We start from the raw sequence: 23,927 nt of genomic DNA on the forward strand, positions 1-23,927 counted from the left end.
AATAATAGAACCACCCTTGACTTCCAAGTGAATTTTTTGAAAAGCAAATCTTATTTATTTTATTTATTTGTCAAACATGTATAGGATAGTAATAGTTTGTATCAGTGATGGGCTCCTACGGTACCCAGTACCGGTAGCAAAATTTGGAGCTCCACCCCAGAGCACTCAATTTGCACTGAAAGAAGTTGAAACAAAATGCATAAGCCACACCCACGGTGTGGTAGTAAAAATGTTGGTAGCCCATTACTGGTTTGTATACACATAAGTAAAAAGTAACGATAAAAGAGGACAATAGGACAGGGACGGTAGGCACAGTGATGCGCCTATGCACGCTCCTTATTGCTCCAGCCTTCTCCTATTTTGCAAACCACATTACAGTACATTATACACACAAGGGGAGGGGGGGCCATAAACAACAGCACGCCTGACCGCGCTTTCCTTGAAGGGAATCGCGAGAGCCGGTTCGAAGACGCAGAACAGAACCTTCATGGGGGGGGGGGGAGTGAGGAGGGGAGGCATTTCTATTTTGGGCGTGATAAGCATTCCAGATCTCCAATCGCATTTTGAGGCGCTTCTGAGAAGCTTTCCTTCCAGCCAATGACGGTGTGCAAATGGAAGAACCCGCCCTATCTTGAGGCGGGGCCTTTACCGGTCTTCCTCCGCGTTGCTGGGATTTGTGCGGGGTAACGTGCGACGCTGCCGTATGGTCTTGTCCGTTATCTTGCCGGACCGACTCTCTCTCTCTCTCTCTCTCTGGTCTGGCCGGTCTTGATTAACCGATCTTTTCGCTTCCCCCCGCCCTCCCTTCATTTCGCGCGCCAGTTGTGCGCTCCGCACACGCATCCCTTCGCCAAAGACGCCGCCGCCGCTGCCGCCATGTCTTCCCCGTCCTCTGGGGAACAGTACGAGGAAGAGGAGGATGGCGCCTACGAGAGCCAGGCCAAGCGGCTGAAACCCAGCGCCACCGCCGAAGAGGGAGAGATCGAGTACGGGGCGGAGGAGGGTGAGGGCCGCCGGGAAAAGGCCGCCCCCCGCGCAGGGAGCTTCCCCGCTCGGGTAAGGAAAGCGGGCGCGGCGGCACCCTCTTTTGTGCGTGCGTGTGTGTGTGTGTTTTGTTCCCGCCGCTCACAGGCTGGGCAGAAGGATAAGAAGAGGCCGACGTCCGGGATGGGTTTACTTCGGTGGACGCCTCCTCAGGGGTCTCTCCGCCTCAAGTAGGGGGAGAACTGGGATGACGTTGGTATTCTCTCTCTTTTTTTAAAAAAATCTTTTTTATTTTATTTTTCTCCACTTTATCACGTACAAATTAACACGTGTTATACTTTCCATTAGTACGAACAAAATACACAGTTGCGCATTTTCATCCATTGTTCAAAATGGATAAAAGCCGCCCTGAGTCAGTTGAGAAGGGCGGCATAGAAAAATACATACATATGTAGGTACATACATACATACTACATACATATCGTATTCTACCCTGTTCGTATCCAACACCAATCTGACCCTCTTGTTCTTTCTTGCACTCTCCCCTCCCTCTCTCTGTATCTCCTCCTTCTGCCTACTTTTCCTTCACTCCTCCTACTTCTCTTCCTCCCCCTCTATTTCTTCAATCTTTTTTTCCTTTTCTCCGAGTGTTTTCCATCCTAATGGGTGATGTTGGTTGAAGAGCCTGTGCGTATCCTGGCCCAGGATTTAATGCATCTGGAAAGAGCTAGTTTTGGGGTTTTTTAAGACAACCTAGCCCCCCCCCCCCCCAAAAAAAAAAAATTTTTTTTTTAAAATTCCATCTTGAGAACTCAGAAAGGCTTTCTTTCCAAATGATCCTTGAGCTGAGCAGATTCACAAGCCGAGCCATATTTAAATATTTAAATCCCTTTTCTGTCTTTCCGCACTCCCACCAATTGGGAACTTGGCACTATGCATCAGTGAAATGTGTTTACTATTGCTTTCAAATTTTAAGGATATGAAAGTTGAGGTTTTTCTTCATTTCAAGACAACTAATCCTGGACCTCAAGTGTATCTTATTCTGCTGTGTTTATTTTCCTCAAGAAGGGAAGAGGGTTGGGAATTGGACACGGATAACTGTTGCAGTCTTTTTCCCCTTTGTTATAGGGAGTTATATTTTCCACCTTCTAACTAAGCTTTATACTAAGGTCTGTGCTCTTGTGGGATGGGAGAATAATAGATTAGGACAAGAATATATTACAGTCGTTCTGGGGTTTTTCATCTTTTCCTGCAGTGTTGTGCAGGAGTATATTTTTGTTTTGTCTGTATATACGTCATACTTATAAATAAATCAGTGATAATGCTGCTTACAGCAGAGCCATTCAAGTCAGTGGCTCAGCTGAGCTACAACTGTCTGGGCAGAACAAATCAGCTTCAAAATGCATTATATTATCGCCATACTGTTTTGGCTTTAAAGTACAGTATTGGAAGTGTTCTGTCCAGAAACAGATGTTGGTAAAATACCTGAAGTAATTGGATCATGTTAGAATTCTCCAAGTTATAATCATATTGGCTGTTTTAGATTTCAAAATAAGGCATTTCAATTGCAAAATACTTTTTATTCTATATATTCTATTTTATTTATTCGATTTTTGTGCCGCCCTTCTCCTTAGACTCAGGGCGGTTTACAACATGTTAGCAATAGCACTTTTTAACAGAGCCAGCATATTGCTCCCACAATTCGGGTCCTAATTTTACCAACCTTGGAAGGATGGAAGGCTGAGTCAACCTTGAGCTGGTGATGAGATTTGAACCGCTAACCTACAGAACTACAGTCAGCTTCAGTGGCCTGCAGTGCAGCACTCTGCCTGCTGCGCCACCCTGGCTCAATATTACTGATTGAATTAAAATTAGTTCGAATTCTCACAACTAGTCATCATCTTGTTTACATTACAGAATTTATCACTTTATAACTCAGCAGAAAGGAGCTTGAAATTTTGTCTTATCAACTAGAGTTAACTACTCAAAACCCAAATAAAACAGGTTCTGAGCTGGTATTTGGAAGAAAAGTCAGCAAGATAAAGATCTAGTTTGAAAAAGGTCCAGATCCATCCTAGAGCTGCTGATGGAGACCCTGAGAAAATTCTTCCTATGGGAAAGGCAGCTGAATAGTTTCTTAAAATGTTGTCCCCCTCCCTTTGTCCTGTGATCCAGAGTTGCACATTCAGCTTCTCTCATACTTCCAGTACTCACATAAACAGGTGCAACACAAGGAAAAAGGGGGCATGCATATGCAACATCTTACATTTCAATTCATGACCACTGTTAGAATAGAATAGAATTCTTTATTGGCCAAGTGTGAATGGACACACAAGGAATTTGTCTTTGGTGCATTTGCACTCAGTGTACATAAAAGAAAAGATACATTTGCCAAGAATCATGAGGTACAATGCTTTATGGTTGTCATCGGGGTCAAATAGGCAATGAGGAAACAATATTAATAAAAATCTTAAGAATACAAGCAATAAGTTACGGTCATATAGTCATAAGTGGGAGGAAATGGGTGATAAGAATGATGGGAAAAAAGCAGTAGTAATAGTAGTGCAGACTTAGTTAATTGTTTGGCAGTGTTGAGGGGATTATTTGTTTAGCAGAGTGATGGCCTTTGGGAAAAAAACTTCTTGTGTCTAGTTGTCTTGGTGTGCAGTGCTCTGTAGCAACGTTTTGAGGGTAAGAACAGTTTATGTCCAGGATGCGAGGGGTCAGTAAATGTTTTCACTGCCCTCTTTTGACTCGTGCAATATACAGGTCCTCAATGGAAGGCAGGTTGGCAGCAATTGTTATTTCTGCAGTTCTATTAGTTTAGCTTCTGGAAAGAATTCAGGAACTCTGCTTTACTTATTTATTTATTTATTTATTTAATTGTTTGTTTATGTGAAACATTAGCAAGAAGAAGAAGCCATTGTAAGAAGAAATTATCAGAAACAGGATAGGACAGGGCTATGATGGAGAACCTATGGCATGCAGCGCCCTCTGTGGACATGTAAGCCATCACCCCAGTTCAGTTCTGCTGCACATGGGCACCTGCCTCCCACCAACCAGCTGGTCTTCGGGTCTCTGCCCCGCATGTGTGGGTTGTGTGCAGGGGATGTACATGCATATGTGGGAGTGGGCACATGGCATTTTCGGGGTTCGGGCATGTGCATGCTTTGGATGCTCGGTCTGGAAAAGGTTAGCCATCACTGCGATAAGGAATTAATTTAATGCCTCCTTAATTTAATACCATATTATTGAGATATATACACTAGCCTGAATCATAGAATTCTAGGGTACAGTATTTGTATACTCTGAAGCAATAACTGAACAAGACAAATCTAAGTTTGAAGCATGTACCACATTGTTATAGTGATGAAACTGCAGGGACACAACAATTATATACTAACTGCATAATTTCATACATAAGCAGTAGTCATGCTCTTTTGCCCATCCTGCAGATACATTACAGGTAGCCCTTGACTTAGAACTCTTCATTTAGCGACCGTTCAAAGTTACAGTGGCAGTGAAAAAAGTGACGAATGACTGTTTTTCACACTTATGACCTTTGCAGCATCCCCAAATTCAGGTGTTTGGCAAGTGGCTGCAGGATCATGTGATGCCCCTTTGCAACCTTTTGACAAGCAAAGTCAATGGGGAATCCAGGTTCACTTAACCGTATTACTAAATTAACAAATGCAGTAATTCACTTAGCAACTGTGGCAAGAAAAGTCACAGAATAGGGCAAACTCACTGAATAGACATTTCACATAACAACATAAATTTTGGGCTCAATTGTTGTAACTCAAGGACTAACTATAATTAGACAAGCATTTATAATGTGTCTAATTATTTAAAAATTAATTAAAATTAATATAGCTTACCTACAAATAAGCATTATTTTCATTCATTTCTTTTGTTGAGCAAATGCAGCTAATAAAATAGCTTTATCCATGGCTTATTTAGTATATTATCTGAGCTAACATTTCTGGTTTCAGAGAACAAATCTCAAACTAATTCAATATTATTTCTTGGCTTGAAATGTTGTATATATTTTAAACAAATACAATTTTTCTCACATTTAGATTTTAAAGAATAAAAATGTACTGAAAGCTATTTTCTTTAAAGAGTTGGGTCCATGAATAGTTCTATCCTAGGACAGCTATCTGCTAACTTATTTTTCCCTTTTTAATTTAATATATATGGAGATTTTTATTAAACTTCTAATAATATAATTTTATACATATAAATTGTTTATAATAGTGGAAAATGTTTTATTACAATCAAATCACCTATTTTATTTTTGGTGCTAGACCTCCAGGCAGTAATAATTTAAATTACTCTAAAGGATACTATTTTAAACATAATCTTTACAGATTATTTATTTGAATGAGAAATGCAGTCCATCTTTGAATGGCTCAAGTTATCTGCTTAGATTCTGGCTGTATTCTGGCAATTACAATGTATGAATTTCCTGTCTTTCACAACTTTGTTGTTCTCTCCAATATTAAAGTAATGTATAATTAACAATAGCTGTTAAACTGGAAAAGTAATAATAATTTAAAATTTGTTGGAATGTAAAGTTATGATTTAAAATTGGCTTTCATACCATAGTTATTCGATGACAATCATTAAGTGTTGTACCTCAATGTTCTTGACAAATGTATATTTTCTTTTTTGTACGCTGAGAGTATATGCACCAAAGACAAATTCCTTGTATGTCCAATCACACTTGACCAATAAAGAATTCTGTTCTTTTCTATTCTATTCCATTCCTTCTCTATTTTCTTTTTAATGTTCCCATGGAAGCTTAGAATTGCCATTACTTGTGAAAAAGGCAAGTCTTAAAATAACCAACATGCAAGCTAAAGCTAGGAAAAAATTATTGTTATAATAAGTAAATTTAGACATAGTATTTTATATTTAGGTTATGAATAAATGTGGTTAAGCATGAAAGTGGTTTGTAACTTCATAGTTCACAATATATTTGCTATAGTAAAACAACTTAATTTTTTTTATTAGGATGCAGGAGGCAGTCATCACAAGGTTTCTGTTTCTCCTGTGGTCCATGTCCGTGGTCTTTGTGAATCAGTTGTGGAGGCAGACCTCGTGGAAGCTCTTGAAAAATTTGGGACCATTTGGTAGGTTTAATGATTTTTTTAAAAAAAAATGTTACGATAGGAAACTGCATTTTGCTGTGGCTATATTTATATAAAAGGCTTATTTTTATGTCTTGTTGACATGATCTAGTTCAAACATCAAGCTATTAAATAAAGGTCATCATATTTATGGCATAACATTATCCACAGACCAGGTCAATAGATTTGAATTATGAAGCTATTGTTAATGATTTCTAGACAATCTACAAAATCAAGGCATGTTGGGATGCAATGTAAAACTGTGGAACTTGTCACCTAATGAATTATATTTCTGAAATGAATAAAGAACAAGATGTTTAGGAAGATTCTTCATATTCTGAGTATTGAACTAATCTGATTCATGTCCACTGATCCTTGCCACCAGCCATATGCAGATTTTGTCAAATTCATGAAAAATATTCCATAACAAGCTCTGTGAAATAATATATATATATTGTCCCTTGTCCAGCACATTAAAAAAACAGGGCATGAAATTGACTTTGAAAAAACTAAATTACTTTCCAAAACAGAACACGTTTATAAAAGAATAATCATGGAGGCCATAGAGATAGAAAAACACCCCCTCAGCATGAACAAACGAGATGACACGTCCCGCCTACCAGAGATCTGGAAACCAGCCTTAAACAAAAAAACATATCATAATCATCACCATGTCAATCCTTCAACTAAATGTCATTCCACCAACCAATCAAATCATTAAAACATAGCCACCCAATCTATTTGCTACATTCAAACCAAATCTCCACCCCCACCACTATATATAAGGAACAAATGGCAGTTGCAAACAAACTATGTTTACAGCAGCACGAAGCTTACAACTTCAGCCTGATGATGGTGAATGTGATTTCACCGAAACGTCGCATAGACACTCAAAATATTACATGGGGCAAAACTCAGAACAATCTACATATATATCTACATATACATATACATACATACATACATACATACATACATATGATGGTCTTGGTATATTCGGGTTTCTTCCCGTGTAGGATTTGGAAATTTCTGGCGACGTTTCGACAAGGTCTCACTCGTCATCTTCAGGCTGGTGTTTCTGTCCTTGTTCTAGCTTGTTCTAGAAACACCAGCCTGAAGATGACGAGTGAGACCTCGTCGAAACGTCGCCAGAAATTTCCAAATCCTACACGGGAAGAAACCCGAATATACCAAGACCATCATACCTGTACCCGTGAAAATCTACGAAAACAAATATATATATATATATATATATATATATGAATGATAAGGCAGCAGCCATCTCGATCACCGGAACATAGAAACTTTAATAAAACCACTTAGCTTTCGTTAGCGTGCTGCTAACTTCGTCAGAGTTTTAAAATGCCGTGGGAGACAAACATCTTTATAAAGCATTACTCAGTCTGCTCATTGCCCGTGTCATGGGGCCACACCCTTCCCTCCCCCCTGCGGTAAGCCTAATTGTGGGTTTAATCCTGCTGGCTAAAGGGAGATCTACCTCTTTTGCTCGTGTTTGTTGCCTTTTTCCCTCCCCAAGGGAGGGGGTGGAATTGTGAGGCTTAATCCTGCTGGCTGTAGGGAGACCTGCCGCTTTTACTCGTGTCTGTTGCCTTTTTCCCTCCCCAAGGGAGGGGGTGGAGTTGTGAGGCAATGCTTCGGAGATGACACGTTTACCATCATCAAACAACGGGATAAAATCAAGTTCATGGGAATTCTTAATTCCATATATCCGGATATTCAGTTTACGGCGGAGGAGGAGGCCAATGGCAAACTGGCCTTTCTAGATGTACAGATTAACCGGAACCCGGATGGAAGCATCGACACGGAGGTGTACCGCAAGACCACCAGCACGGATCGCATGTTACACAATGAAAGCAACCACCCCAACGCACATAAAGTCAGCTGCATACGGACATTATTCAACAGGATAAATACCCATTGTAGTACACGGGCAGCCAAACAAAAAGAACGAGCGTATCTTTACCAAACTTGTATACGTCATGGTTACTCGAGGGATTTTATCCAACGATGCGTTACACCTAGACTCCGGCAGCCTACTGAAAGCACAAACGAAACATCAGCGTGGAGGGTACTCCCGTACATACAAGGGGTATCCGAAACAGCTGCACGCATACTGGCACCCCACGGGGTCAAAGTAGCGCATAGGCCGGATCAAACTTTGAGAAAATCAGTAATGCGCCCGAAGGAAACCCTAGTGAAGGAGGAGTCTTCCTCGGTAATTTACCGTATAAACTGCAGTAATTGTACACACCACTATGTGGGTGAAACAGCTAAAAGGTTGAGAACCCGTGTACATGAACACAAACTAGCGGTCCGGCGTCAGGAACAGCGCTCCCAGATTTGGATACACATGGAGGAGCAAGGTCACGGCTTCGACTTCCAGGGAACTGAGATTCTGGCACGGGATGAAACCAAGGGAGGTCGCCTCCTAAAAGAAGCCTGGTTCTCGAATGAAAATTCTTTAAATAGACACATCGATATGCCATCGGCATACCAGGCTTTAAGGCACCAACAACGACTTAAAGGAGATGGGTCATTAAGATTGGACACAGCCCCCAGCAGAATTCCCCAGGCCAGACATAGAAACCAGCCAAATGAGGGGGGGATAACCCCCCACGAGAAACAAGGGAACATACTGGAGCAATACGGAGGTAGAGGTGGAGGGGCACAATTTAAGTCTAACATAGAGGACAAGGGGGGATTAGAACAGTGTAGACCTAGGACGAGGACATGGGTAAAAAAATTGCAAGAGCAGACATGTACCATTATAAAAAGTAACAACGACAATGGGGGGAAGAAAGGAATACCAAACACCTCCGAAGCATTGCCTCACAACTCCACCCCCTCCCTTGGGGAGGGAAAAAGGCAACAGACACGAGTAAAAGCGGCAGGTCTCCCTACAGCCAGCAGGATTAAGCCTCACAATTCCACCCCCTCCCTTGGGGAGGGAAAAAGGCAACAAACACGAGCAAAAGAGGTAGATCTCCCTTTAGCCAGCAGGATTAAACCCACAATTAGGCTTACCGCAGGGGGGAGGGAAGGGTGTGGCCCCGTGACACGGGCAATGAGCAGACTGAGTAATGCTTTATAAAGATGTTTGTCTCCCAAGGCATTTTAAAACTGACGAAGTTAGCAGCACGCTAACGAAAGCTAAGTGGTTTTATTAAAGTTTCTATGTTCCGGTGATCGAGATGGCTGCTGCCTCATCATTCACGTATGTACCTGGAACTCGCATTTTTAGGACTATTCTTGATATATATATATATATATATATATATATGTAGATTGTTCTGAGTTCGGGTTTTGCCCTGTGTAATGTTTTGCATGTCTATGCGACGTTTCGGTGAAATCACATTCACCATCATCAGGCTGGAGTTCCAATCTTTGTGTTTTTGCAAATGAATATTAGCAACTGACATTTCTTCTTAGCATGTAGTGTGGGGGTGGAGATTTGCTTTGAATGTAGCAAATAGATTGGGTGACTATGCTTCCGTGATCTGATTGGTTGGTGTAATCATGGTTATAGAAGGAATGGCATGAAGATTATGAAGTGTTTTGTTTAAGTCTGATTTCCAAATATAAAATTCTAAAATCATAATAATTAAAGGATTGACATATTGATTATAATGAGGTGTTTATTTTGTTTAAGGCTGGTTTCCAAATCTCTGGCAGGCGCGAGGTATCATCCCTTTTATTTAAACAAAAAGATCTTTTTTCAATTTCAATAGCTTCTAGAGAGATTCTTTTATATAAATTCTCTGTTTTGTGGAGTAATTTAGTTTTTTCAAAGTCAATTTCGTGCCCTGTTTTTTTAATGTGCTGGACAAGGGAGGAGGTCTTCTCCTGTTTCTTGACTGCATTCATATGTTCTGCCATGCGCTGGCTCACAGAATGCAGTCAAGAAACAGGAGAAGAAATGGGACCATCCTAGTCTCCCTTAATTTTAAAATTCCAGCTGAAAACATTTTAACATATATATATATATATATATACACACACACACACACACACACACACACACACACACACATACACACACACACACACACACACATATACATATATTTGTGTCGAATCACCCTGGTATATTGAAGGAACATCATAGCTCCTTTTTTGCCTCTCGGCCCCACCCAGGGCCATTTCCAAGGCAGTTAATTTATTAATAGCCGACAAACTATATTCTGTATGTGTCACATGTTTTGGCTTAATTTTCAAATTCACACACACATATATATATACATATGTTTTTTTATAATTATGTTTCTTAGCAATTAAGAACATAATAGGCTATTTATAGTAAGAGTTATTTGAAACATATAATTTAAATATAATAGTTTGTTGTACTCAAAGTTGCAATTGACTTAATAAATTGCCTTTTTTGTGCATTGGCAGTAAAAATTTTATATTAAGTTATATAGGTTTTGCTTTAGTTGTGCTAAATTAAATTACAATAACTAATTAGTTGTTTTGCTGCTTTTTTCTTGTAGTTATGTGATGATGATGCCATTTAAACGCCAAGCTTTGGTAGAATTTGAGGATATTGAAAGTGCCAAAAAGTGTGTTAGTTTTGCAGCGGATGAGCCTGTATACATAGCAGGACAGCAAGCATTTTTCAATTACTCTACAAGCAAAAGAATAACTCGTCCAGGAAACACTGATGACCCATCTGGTGGGACCAAAGTTCTGCTGTTATCAATTCAGAATCCGTTATATCCAATTACTGTGGTATGTCTATTTTACAGCATAAATCTCAAATACTTGGTGCTTTATATTGTCCTATACCTATACTATGCTTGCTTGTAGCAAGTTTGCGCCTTTGCCTATTTTTTACATTGGCAGGATCTCAGATTGTTTCTTCTGGTTTATATTGAATGTGAAAGCATCTTCATATATATGCGTGAGTTCTTTTCAGTACATTTTGTCCTGTAAAAACTGAGAAAGCATGGTTACATTTATGTAGCAGCATATAGCAAATTATTTGGCTGAACAATTGGCAATTAATCCTTTTTTTTGCCTGTGTTACAGTATTTGCAAATCATTTAAGCAACCCACAGCTTATGAGAAAAGAGATAGTGATGAATAGTTTCCTGTTTAATACAATAATGTTGTAATATATTACTTGTTAGAGTTCTCAGAAACTTAAGCTTTTCCATATTCAGATTTCATTTCCTGTTTTTGTTAGTTATTTTTCAGAGTTTGTCCTCTAATTTTAGTGGTCTTAATGAATCTCAAATGGTTTTAAGTTTCTGTAATTAAAATATTATTTTTCTATCAAAGTCAAAGCTAAATGATTTAAAGTTAAATATTTAATACAGGTTTAGTATGGAAAGCTGTTTTTTTTTTCATTTTGTCTTGTCTTCCTTCTCATGAAAATTTGACTCAGAATTGAACTGTGAAGTCTTCGATGTTTTCTGAACCTGGTTGTTTACTGGCAGACATTTCATTACCCAACTAGATAACCATCAATGTGTTGATGATGTTACCTAGTCAGGTGAACTGTCTGCAAGTAAACAACCAAGGTCAGAAAGTACTGAGGACTTCACACTTTCTTCTCATCACTGGATTCATTGTCTGTTATGACTGAAAGTATATAAATTCCATAAATCAATAAATAACTGCATTTCTATATAGCTGTAATGACGAACCTATGCCATGCATGCCACAGGTATGCGGAGCCATATCTGTGGGCACACGAGGCGTTGACCTCTGTTAGCTCCAGTGCACATGCTCGTGCTGGCCAACTGATTTTCATCCTTGAGGAAGGCCGTTTTCACCCATCTCAGGTTTCAGGAGGCTTCCCTGAACCCTTTGGAGTGTGAAAAACGGTCCAATGGGCAAAGCAGAAGTTCAGAAAAATGGACTCCCCATTTGCCCATAGGGCCGTTTTTCATTGAAAAACGCCCAAAGGGGGGAGGGAGGTGGATGCGCAGGGATACACGCATGCACAAGGTGGCGTTGTGTTTTGGCGCACACGTGCGCACTCCCATTTTTGGCAAGCAAGAAGAAAAAAGCTTGCAATCACTGCCATATAGGAAGCATGCGAATGAAAAACCATCTAATATTATGTACTCCCATTTTAACATTCTTTAAAATGAATAACTGAACCATAGTTTTCTTGAGTAAAGCAAAGGATTCAGTTATGATATGTGAATTGAGGACAGTTGTGGAAAAATTTCCCAGGAGGCCAGGACAGTCTGCTTTTGGAAGCAGAGTTCTCTTTAATTTCAATTGAATTCAGTTCTCATGAAATTATAAATATAGAGTGGTACCCCTACGGAACTTAATTCGTTCCATGACCAGGTTCTTAAGTAGAAAAGTTTGTAAGAAGAAGCAATTTTTCCCACAGGAATCAATGTAAAAGCAAATAATGTGTGCAATTGGGGAAACCACAGGGAGGGTGGAGGCCCTGTTTCCTCCCAGGAGATTCCTAGAGAGGCCCCATGGAGGCTTTTCCTTCCTTTTCTGGTTACAGTTTCGGAGGCTCGGGTTTAATCCTGAACACCCGGTTCTTATCTAAAAAAGTTTGTAAGTAGAGGCCTTCGTAGGTAGAGGTACCACTGTATACAGTGATCCCTCGAGTTTCGCGTCCTCGAGCATCGCGAAAGGGCTATATCGCGAGTTTTCAACCCGGAAGTAAACTCCACCATCTGCGCATGCGTGCCCTTCCACGCATGCGTAGATGGTGGAGTTTCCCCGCCGGGCAGAGGCTTACCTGGGTCTTCCCCCTCTTGCCCCGTAAGACCCCAGCGGCGGCACGAGCAACGGCGTGGGCTGGCGGGCGGCACGCACGCGGGAAACCCCAGCTCCGCTTCCCAGCTGGGAAGCGGAGCCGGCAACAGCGTGGGCGGGCGGGCAGCGCGCGCGAGCTTGGGGACACCCCACCTCCGCTTCCCAGCTGGGAAGCGGAGCTAGGGTGTCCCCACCGTGCGCGCGTTGCTGGGGAAAGCGCGCGCGCTTGGAGACACCCCACCTCCGCTTCCCAGCTGGGAAGCGGAGCTAGGGTGTCCCCATCCGCGCGCGCGTTGCTGGGGCCGCTTCCCAGCTGGGAAGCGGAGCTGGCAACAGCGTGGGCAGGTGGGCGGTGCGCGCGAGCTTGGGGACACCCCACCTCCACTTCCCAGCTGGGAAGCGGAGCTAGGGTGTCCCCACCACGCGCGCGTTGCTGGGGAAAGCGCGCGCGCTTGGGGACACCCCACCTCCGCTTCCCAGCTGGGAAGCGGAGCTAGGGTGTCCCCACCGCGCGCGCGTTGCTGGGGAAAGCGCGCGCGCTTGGGGACACCCCACCTCCGCTTCCCAGCTGGGAAGCGGAGCTAGGGTGTCCCCACCGCGCGCGCGTTGCTGGGGAAAGCGCGCGCGCTTGGGGACACCCCACCTCTGCTTCCCAGCTGGGAAGCGGAGCTGGGGTGTCCCCAAGCGCGCGCGCACCCCAGGCGCGAGCAACGGGGTGGGCGGCCGAAGGGCGGGCGGCAGTGGAAGTAAAAACACCATCTGCGCATGCGCAGATGGTGTTTTTACTTCCGCACCGCTACTTCGCTAAAAATCGATCATCGCGTGGGGTCCTGGAACGGAACCCTCGCGATGATCGAGGGATCACTGTATAGTATAAATGTATATACTTTTAGCATATTGCAGCTTAGATCTTGTAACTTTTCTAAGTCCTGTAATCTCTTTGTTCCCATAACCTATGCCAAAATGAGGTCCCAATGGAGTGTATCATACTGGAGGTGATTAATGAACTGGGATAAGACCCCACTTCCTCTCCTTATGCATCTTGCATCCTTCCTTGCACATTTTTGATATTTTAAAAGTAAATTTTAATTTTAATATTTATTATTTTAATGGTTTAAAATTTTATCTTGTTGCTTTTATTTGGTTGTGAGTTGCCTACAGTCGCCTCTAGGTGTGATTGGCAGCATGATAAATTAAATAAATAGTGATAAAAGTTATAAATAGATCAACATTTTCCAGCATAATTTGGAAAATAAATAATTATTTTCCATTCATATTTTTTGTGTTCTACTTTATAAATGTTACAAATATTAGACATACTAACTTTGAATACTTACCAGTGCACCATGCAAAATATTGGAGGTATCTATAGTGAAACTGAATTTAAACTTTCTTTTTTGAATTGCATTAAAGTAATTTCTCAGAATGGGTTTTTAATAGTTGTATATATTTTTATTTGTTAACATTTAGAACAATCTTGTAAGATAAAATAACTGGTTTGTTTTGTAGGATGTCTTGTATACAGTATGCAATCCTGTTGGGAAAGTGCAACGTATTGTCATATTCAAGAGAAATGGAATACAAGCCATGGTTGAATATCCTTTTATTATTGAATAAAAAATAAATATGTAGCTAATTGTTGAGCTGTGCAGTTCTTGGTGCTCTCTGAGCTTGGTTGTTCTATTGCCGATGTTTTGTTACAGAATTTTATTATTGTATTGTTATGCTGTAGCACAGGAACTTAACCAGAAAGCTTATTTATTTGTTTGTTTATTTATTCTGCATTTACAGTATATTTATCAAACCACTGAAGTAGAACAACTCAAGTAGTATACAGACAGGTGCCAGACCCAATATAAATTATAGCCCAAAGGTATTTTTTTCAAAAGACAACTGAACTTTCTTGGTGTTTTCTCTCAACTAAAGCTAAATGTTTTCAAAGGAAAAAAAAGCAAGAATATATAGTTGCCTTTTGGAAAAGCATCTTTGGGCCAACTATGACCTGGATGAATGAGAATCTTTCTAGACAGAAATAACGGCCATAAATTATTCCTTGAATAATTTCAAGGAATAGAACAGTTTTATTTTGATATCTACTGGCAGTGAGATTGAGATAGATCTGGGACTTTGTAGACCTAAATAAGTAGAGATATCCTTGCAGCTTATGAAAAAATAATGCATAAAATTAAACTTAGAAGACTGACTTTCCTCAAATTTGTCTTCAAGTGTATCAGAATTATATATGAATAAATTAGAAATACACATTAACTTGTGTATAAAATAGGAAAGAGAAGACTTAGCAATATAAGACTTCATTAGATTTTCTTCTGCAATATTAAAATCTAATTAAAGTTAATTTTTTTAAAAAACCATACATTTAAAACAGAGTTATGAATTCTGAAATGTGAAACACTGACTGTAGCTCTTAATTTGTTCACAAAGAAACAAAAGAAAACCACTCCAGACTTTATCCCTTAGCAATATAATGTACGCTGAAAGTCATTCATTCTTGGTATTGACTGAGACTATTTAACCCTGGCAATCAACAAGAAATCTACCAGCAAATCTAGATTTACTCTTGTCAATACCTCAATTAAGTAGATTCTGAATGACTTCTAGCACAGTTACAAAGTTCTTTTCTGAAATATTTTGTCTTGTAATCGCTTTATTTTAAAGACTATAGATCCTTAACATATCTTATGTTTGAATCAGTTCTTTGTGCTCAGAAAGCAAAAGCTGCACTCAATGGAGCGGATATATATGCAGGATGCTGTACATTAAAAATTGAATATGCAAGGGTAAATTTTATATCTTCTTCAGCCTCTCTCTTTTTTAGAAGGAAAAGCAACAATTAAAATTGACTGTTTTGCTTGTATCTTAACAGCCAACGCGACTTAATGTAATTCGAAATGACAATGATAGTTGGGATTATACTAAACCATATCTGGGCAGACGAGGTAAGTGTTTGGGTAATTGTATCTACCATATACCTATACATATGCAGACAGTTTCTTTAATGCAGTAGTCATTTCAAGCCAAATATTGCTGGTGGAACTTTTGTTAAAGCTTTGTAATCCTGGAAAAGAATAACTTTCAACACTAGAGTCCCCTGGTGATATACTGAATTGTTTAGGCCAAGAAGGAACCCATACATGCAAGCATGTTTGCAGTACAAGGATTTGCATTTCTCCAAGCAGCTCTCACTCTTTGGAGGAGAGGACACTGATACAGACTTTTCCTTACAAACTACAAACTTGCACACTGCTTCTCCATGGAAAGGAATTTTCCCATATGGTGGACAAGGCATTAAGAAGGATAGAGGACTCCAGCAGGCTGACTCTACACTTCATCATGCACCACATCGGCATCATCAAATGGCCCTCTGAAAAACCCCAGACTTGCAATTCACCTTGACTGCATACTGCATGCATCATCACCACAAGCATGTCAAGAAGGATACTAACAATACTTCTGAATACCATGGTAGACTGTACCCATTATAATCAGCTTGCATATGGTTCCAATCTTATATCCCTAGAGCAAAACAATATAATATGGAAGATTCCAAGTCTTGTTTCTCTCTTGTACATTGTGGCAATTGTTTTGGTTGTATGTAAGACAGGTTTTCCAATGTAAATGTTGTCTGAAGGATCACAACTACCTAAAAATAAATTGAAATTTTGCAGCAACCTGTCAGGCATTTTCCTCAGGTTTCAGTACATTACACAAAGTATATTTCATTTTTTTAACCGCAAAGCTTAATAGGGATATTGTTTGCATCAGTAAAAGAACCTGCATGAAAGTGTAAAAAAATTATTCTGTACTTCTCTGTAATTTCTAATGACTTGTATAATTTGCTGTGTATACTTTTTGAAAATTTAGGCATTAATAGCAGGAAGTTGGGAAACTTATCAAGGTAGAGTATTTAACAAATTTTGAAACATGAAACAAGATTTGACTTTTTAATAATTACCACATGGTTGGATTTTTTTAAGGTATCATTTTGACTGTGAAAATGTACTATTAATATTAGGCCCTGGTTTGCCTTTTAACTATTATCTAAAAGTTGCATTTTATAGATAGTGCTTTGATTGTGAAATGTACTATTAATATGTAGGCTTTGGAATGAAGGATTAAGTATTTGTAAAAAGTTAATAAGGGGGCTATGCTATTGGTTAGCAGATTATTCAACCACAATGCTATGGTAAAACTTCAACTTTGTTTCGAATTGCCAGATAACATAACTAAAATTCTAAATTTACACATTCAATTCAGATTTTCTTAAGGGACTGTGGCCTATCCTGGTAAATGAAACTCTGGGAAATAAGAAAACTTTCCTTGAAGGAAAATAACACAACTGTATCAAAAATTTGATGTTTGTTGTGACATTTGACTTTTCTTTGAATAGCAAATCCTGTTTCTTATTTTTAACTATTTTTGAACATCTTTTCAGTTTTCAAGAATGGATTTGGTTATGTGACACTGGGATATCTTTTAAGTGTGCACTTTGTTGTTTAATATACACCCACATAATTGCTTTTCCTTGAAGTGATTGAGATAATTCCTGTTCCCAGACAGGAATATGTATTGTTAATAGTACCATAACTAATTCTTAGTTTACAACCATTTTTTTCAACGACTATTTTAAATTATGATGGCAATGAAAAATTGGATGCCCAAGGCTGAAATTATGGTTGTTGCAGCATCCTCATAGTTATATGACCAAAATTAGGGGGCTTGGCTGCCCACTCACACTTATGACTGTAGTCATGCTGTAACTCCCCACTCATCTGTCTTCCCATCGTTTATGCTCTTTTGGTTGTTCTGTGCAGCGGTACTTCTGGGTGATACTGGGGCAAGAATGACATTCCTGCCTTTCTCTATTCTTGCGAGACTTGGGGTAGCTTTCTGAATGGTCATGAGAATGGGATGTGTGTCTCGGGAAGAAAGGCCTCAAACTGCCAGCACCAACCTTGCGTGTAGTACAGTTAGGGCAGCGGTAGGCAAAGTTGGCTCTTCTATGACATGTGGACTTCCCAGAATTTCTGAGCTAAGATGATTGGCTCAGGAATTCTGGGAGTTGAAGTGCACAAGTCATAGAAGAGCCAAGTTTGCCTACCCCGAGTTAGGGGATTCCATCCTTAGCAGAAATAAAATGGTGAAGATCAGTTGGGGTGTGGTAGAACCAGTGAAGCACAGGACTGTGAGGGCAATTGGAACAATGATGCTGGGCTGGCTGGACATGGAGTGGGGTTTGTGGCAACATTTCAAAGTTGCAGATATGTTGCTGGATTGAAATAGAGACCTGGAGTCAATGGCAGCCAGCTGAGACTATTAAAAAAAACCCATGTTTCAGCTTCAGTCTCAGCCCTGTTGCCGCCAAATAGCATTGTCCAGTGTAGCCCAAAGAGTATAAATCGGTGATTCCCAACCTTTTTTTGGCTATGCCCTACCTAAGCATCTTTAAAATCCTGAGTCCTCCTTCCCCCCATGATATATAATTCTTATTATTCAAAAAGTTAACTACTCACACGGAGGAAGCCTAAAAGGTTCCAATTGCCCCCATTAAAAATGAAATTTGCCTCCTGTGGGGCGTGGGCCCCAGGTTGGGAACCAGGGGTATAGATGGTGGGCAGAGAGAAGTTGCAATGCCCCTGTTGCCCTAAGTGCCGCTGGGCCAAGTGGAGTAGCTTTGCATCATGCTGCCGGGACAGGCTGAGACTTCTAGGAGCAACTGCAGTTTTACATCACACCATAGGCACCCCCTCTCCAACTTTTCTGTGATTTGTGCCAGGCCTCCCCCACTCCTCCCCTTACTTGGGATTCCCTCTGTTTAACCTGTGTTTCTCAGTTAATTGAGTGCTGGGATTACAGCTGCTAAGTGATGCAGTCACATGGTATCTTGCTTTCTGAGTGCACTGCTTAGTGATGAAATTCAAGTTCCAATTGTAGTTGTAAGTTGAAGACTGAATGTACCGTTAGCATTACTTTAAATTGTAATAGAAAAACCTGCAATTGGATTATTATTGTACATTGTTTTATTACTGTTGTTAGCCGCCCCGAGTCTCCAGGGAGGGGCGGCATACAAATCCAATAAAATAAAATAAATAATAAACAATAAATAAACACATTTTCTGTAGATAGACAATTATAGCTTTTTATTTTGATAATTAACAGTTAATAAAGAGTACTGACTATATCAATTTTAATGAATCATCAGAGAACATAATGTGAACAATAAACCAATTGCCAATGAGTGGGCAACTTCCTCAATATAGAAAACCACTCATTTATTTTGGACAGTACTCACCAGTACAATGAGGCAGTACTCACTAAGCTTCTTAATGTTCTCTTAGGAGAAGAGTGATAAAAGTGTCTCAGAAACAGGTTACTTTCTGTGCCTCTCCTCTTTCCAGCTATCCTTTTGGCTATATTAATCACTGTATGTTTTGTTACATTGGCATCTTGACCTTATTTCAGAAATACTTAAGATTGTTTTTAGCCTTATTCTCTGGCAAAGTTGGCTAATTTTGTTTAGGCTTTGAAGCTAGGCAGCTTGATGGGGTCAGTACTTCATGGGGATATGTCAGTTTAGACAGAGCTGCAAATCTGAATAAAATAAACCCAGAACGTGGCAAGAGGAGACCACTTTCATGTTAATGAAATTTCATGTGGATGAAATCACCAGAAATCAAGCACAACTTGGGATTTTTTATGTATTACATTAAGCAAATAATTTTGAATATTTGAACCTGTTTGTTTGGTTTTCCCTTTTTCATCAAGGGTATTGTGTTACAGCTTTAAACTCAGGAATCTAATACTGTATAAATGTGCTAGCTGAAATCTTGTTGGTTGTATTGCATTTAGATGTGTTAGTGCTATATTGTAGAGTACGGAAATAGAGCAGTTGCACCAATCCATACTTATAGTTTTATAAAAATATGCACCAGACAAATATATCTATGGATTGCACTTTTTTCTCTATTGTTTTTAGTCAATGTCTACATGGCTATCAAGAGTAGCAGCATCTTCATTTTTCTTTAAACAGAATTTTTTCATATTTCCTTTTCAATTGTTGGTCAGAAATTATTTTTAATTATCCAAATGATTTTTTTTTTTTTTTGTATAGCTGTAATGTGAACATAAACCTTAGTGGATATTTTAATAGGAAGGATGTTGTGATTTTTATTGCTATCTTTTATGAGTCATAGAGTGGGAAGAGATCTTAGAACTGCTCAGTATAGAATCCATTGCAGCAAGGAGTGTTTATTTTTAAAAATTAAATATATCAGAAGAAATAATTGGAGGTGGATTTTCTGGACAAGGTTTTTTGACATTACCTGCTTCCTAAGGCTGTGAGAGTGTCTATCCTAAAGTCATGCAGCTGGCTTTATAGCTTAAGATGGGACTAGAACTCATGATCTCATGGTTTGTGGCCTAATGTCCTAACCACTGGCGCCCTCATTTATGTCAATGTCAGTTAAATATTAAACAGGATACTATTAGTAGGTATTTTCTTTATTTCATACTTATTCATCTTTTACCAAAATAAGTGAAAGTAATATCCATGTAAAAGGTTTGTAGTTGACATACAGAAATATTCTTCATCACTTTTGTTTTGGGGACTTAATTTTTTTTATCAAATATTTTCATTTTCAACCAGTTGCCCTAAAAAAAATGTGGACCTTGGAAAGAAACTTTTAGTTTTTATTATCAAAGCTGAGTTTTCAACCCATGCTGATTTTAACTGATTTTAATACACTTTGCATAAAAATACAGATATTTTACCATTGAAATACTATCTTTTCTGGTTGTTTCTTATAGTTTAGCAATTCAATTGAAATATTGACTTCAAATTATGTAATAAAACAATCAGCAAATATTAATGATAAATAGCATTGCAGTAGATATTTATTGGTTGCTGCTTTCCTCCAATAGTGTTGACCCCTTGGTTAACTTTATGTTCTTGTATAAAATGAAACTTGCTGAAAACTTCTCATTGTTAAAAGTTCAATTTTTATTGGCATTATAATATAGATTGTATAATAACAGTGTAGTGATGTATAGTTTTCTCAGCACTTTCCCATTCATGTATGTTGCTGTATGTTAAAAAATTATGATCCTTTGTTAACTGATTATGAAACCATGTAATACAGGTTGTTGTTGGATTATGCTGAAACTTCTTGAAAAGAAGCCCTCTTTGAAAATATGTTGCTGTTGAAGCTAATAGTGTGATTCAGGTACTGTCCTTCGAAAGTACTGCATTTACAGCTTGATTTTTACGAGAGTAATTGTAGTGTTAAGACACCTGTACAGTTTAAAATGTCAAATCTTTCTGGATGCGATTTTAATAACAACATTTCTGGTGTCCTAACAATAATTCTGGTGTATTTTCGTATTAGAAAAAGTCAGTCTAAATGACTACCTGATCAAAATACGCAAATGTATTACCTTAAAAATATCTGGTTACCATACTCTTGGAAATATAATATTTGACTGGTGAACATGTGATCAGCTCTAGCAGAGTTGCTGTTAAGTTTTAATCAGAAAACATATTGTTTTAGTTGACAAAATTCTAATATTTTGAGAGGGTTTTTTATTTAAAAAAAACCAATGCTCTCTTATTCTGTAGATAGAGGAAAAGGCCGACAAAGGCAAGCTATTTTGGGCGAACATCCCTCATCATTTAGACATGATGGCTATGGTAAGTTCCTTTTTTATCAATTTATTTTCATAAAAATTATTCATAAATCTTTGGGGATTTATACTGAAAACACCTGTTTCTGCCATTATCTGTATCTTTTGCATGAAAGAAATTGCTCTCATTGCTACATAGAAGGTATATTCTTTATTTTTAGGTTAAAGCAGTTGTTCAGTTTGTTATAATTCCCTAGCTTATGTTTTTGTCTGTAAATTACAGCCAGTTACCAGGGTTTTAGGGTAGGTGGGTTTTGTTTTCCTGTTTTTTTAGCTTTTGTTTTTTTCTAAAAGGTATCACAATTCATCACAATGGAACATTATAATGAAAATTGAAAATAGATAAAGTGCAGTAATTACCAATTTGAAACTTGTGGTTTGTGATCTTAGAATTTTTTCACGATGAACTATACCTTGTGAGCATTTGGAGAAAATGTATTACTTGTAATTAAATAATAAAAATGTTTTCCAAATGGGGTTCTATTTTGATAGATCAATGAGTCCCTTGTAATTAGAGCCTTAAAAACTAAAATATATTAGTAACCGGTGTCAAATTTTGATTTGGTTCTTAAAAAGAAGTTCTGTTCTATTCTATTCTATTTGAAGTTTTACTGCCAATTATAATTAAGTTAGAAAAATAACTTTAACTTAATTAATAAGATTATTCAGTAGTATTGCTGTATATTAAAAAGGTTCTGGGAATCAACACCATAAGTTTTATTTTATATTATTTAAAAGTTAGGGTTTTTTAAAATTTGATGCTTATTTAGTACTCACTGTTGAGCATTAAATAGGTTCAAGGAACAAACCCAAAGCTCCAAAGTTGTTGTTTTTTTAACAAATAGTCCTCGACTTATAACCTTCAACAATGGACTGGTAATGCAATTTGTAAGTGAGTCATAACAGTTGTTAGGCAAATTTGGCTTCCTGGATTGGTTTGTTTATTTGTGAAATTTATTAGCCACTCATCTTCCCATACAAGAACTCTTTTAGCTACTTCACTTGTCTGAAATCAGCTGAGAAGGTTGCTGCTGAAAAAGGCCAACACAATTCTAGGCTGTAAAAATAGCGGATAGAATCAAGATCATGTGAAGTGTTAATACCATTTTATAATGCCTTGGTAAGGCCACACGAAGAATGTCTGCAGGAACTGGGTATGTCTAGCTTAATGAAAATGACTAGAGGAAGATATGATAGCAGTCTTCCAAAATCTCAGGAATTGCCAAATTCTCCGTACTGAAGGAGCGGGTCCAGCAGTCACATGGGTTGCTCATGTCCAATCCGGTGGAACTGAGCCTAGTGTTAAAAAAGCTTGCCGGATCCGCCCCTTCCCCAGAATTCGCTCAGTTCGCATATCCTGCGGTTGTATTGTGATAGCTCGTTCAACATTCTAACACCTTCCCTTCGATCCTTTCCTTCAAAGTAGTAAGAATTGTTTTACCATTATTATTTACTTGCACTAATAGCGCCAGCCGTTTGTGGCTCGGCTTTTTTCCTTTGGAGAAGTTGCGGTTTCGTTTTCCCCCGGCGGTTTTGCCGTGTACGATCCCCGCTGCCGCTTGTGGATTCCTTTAATCCTTTGGCCTGGAGGTCTTCGTGCAAGTATTGATTTATTGATTTATTGATTCATCATTGTATATTATTAAAGGGCTTAAGAAATACCTCCTGCGGAGTGAGACGTCTTTCTAGTCTCCTGGACTTAGTCGATCGCTTCCCCTTTAAGAATATTACGGAGCGATTTTTCGGCGCGAAGGCCTTCGCGCCCTTTTTAAATTTAGGCCTCTCGTGTTGGCCTCCTGCCAGCCGCGTAGGCCTCAGTCCACCGCGTGGATCCCGGAGCGGGCCTTGGGACGCCCAGGCTTAATTCTCCACCGGCTAAGCCTCCAACCAGAGTGCCTTGGTTTACTTAATTAAAAAGTTTAGGGAGGCTGGCCCCGCTGGATTTGGGGACACGAACTCTGGGTTTGCCCAGATTGCCCTCAAGTCTCAGCAGCTTCGAGGCCTCGAAGCAGGATCCATTCCTCTTGGGAAGTCCTTGAAATTCTTCTCCTTAATTATTCAGTTATTGGCTCAGCCTTGTCTTCTGTTAATTGTCAGACTATGGCTACTTTTCCCAAGAGAGGCACAACTAAAGGTCCCAGAGAGGCCAGGCCTACAGGCGATGAGATTACTAGTATCCCCCAGGCCTCTTCCTCCTCTTCTCCAGGGGCCCGCCCCTCGACCAAGGTCACCAGGGCCGAGAAGAGAAGGGACCTAGCCCTACAAAGAATCCATGACAAATCAGCAAAACGTTTGAAAGTACAGGCCCAAGTACTCAGTAGTCAAGACCCCCCAGAGGCTTCTAATCTACCTCCTTCTGGGGTC

General features: G+C 39.3%; 1 protein-coding gene across 2 annotated transcripts in view; it reads left to right on the forward strand.

The window, feature by feature from the left end:
* Positions 1 to 669: 669 nt before the first annotated feature.
* Positions 670 to 23,927, forward strand: part of HNRNPLL (heterogeneous nuclear ribonucleoprotein L like) — a 39,684-nt gene continuing 16,426 nt past the window's right edge. For both annotated transcript variants that reach the window (XM_070734700.1, XM_070734701.1), the window contains exons 1-7: positions 670 to 1,056; positions 6,001 to 6,119; positions 10,625 to 10,862; positions 14,376 to 14,461; positions 15,568 to 15,664; positions 15,751 to 15,823; positions 21,499 to 21,570. In XM_070734700.1, the coding sequence (XP_070590801.1) occupies positions 877 to 1,056; positions 6,001 to 6,119; positions 10,625 to 10,862; positions 14,376 to 14,461; positions 15,568 to 15,664; positions 15,751 to 15,823; positions 21,499 to 21,570 (865 nt within the window). In that variant the 5' untranslated portion in view covers positions 670 to 876. The remainder of the gene's footprint in view (positions 1,057 to 6,000; positions 6,120 to 10,624; positions 10,863 to 14,375; positions 14,462 to 15,567; positions 15,665 to 15,750; positions 15,824 to 21,498; positions 21,571 to 23,927) is intronic.

This window comes from Erythrolamprus reginae, chromosome 1 (assembly GCF_031021105.1).
Source record: "Erythrolamprus reginae isolate rEryReg1 chromosome 1, rEryReg1.hap1, whole genome shotgun sequence".
NCBI classification, from domain to species: domain Eukaryota; kingdom Metazoa; phylum Chordata; class Lepidosauria; order Squamata; family Dipsadidae; genus Erythrolamprus; species Erythrolamprus reginae.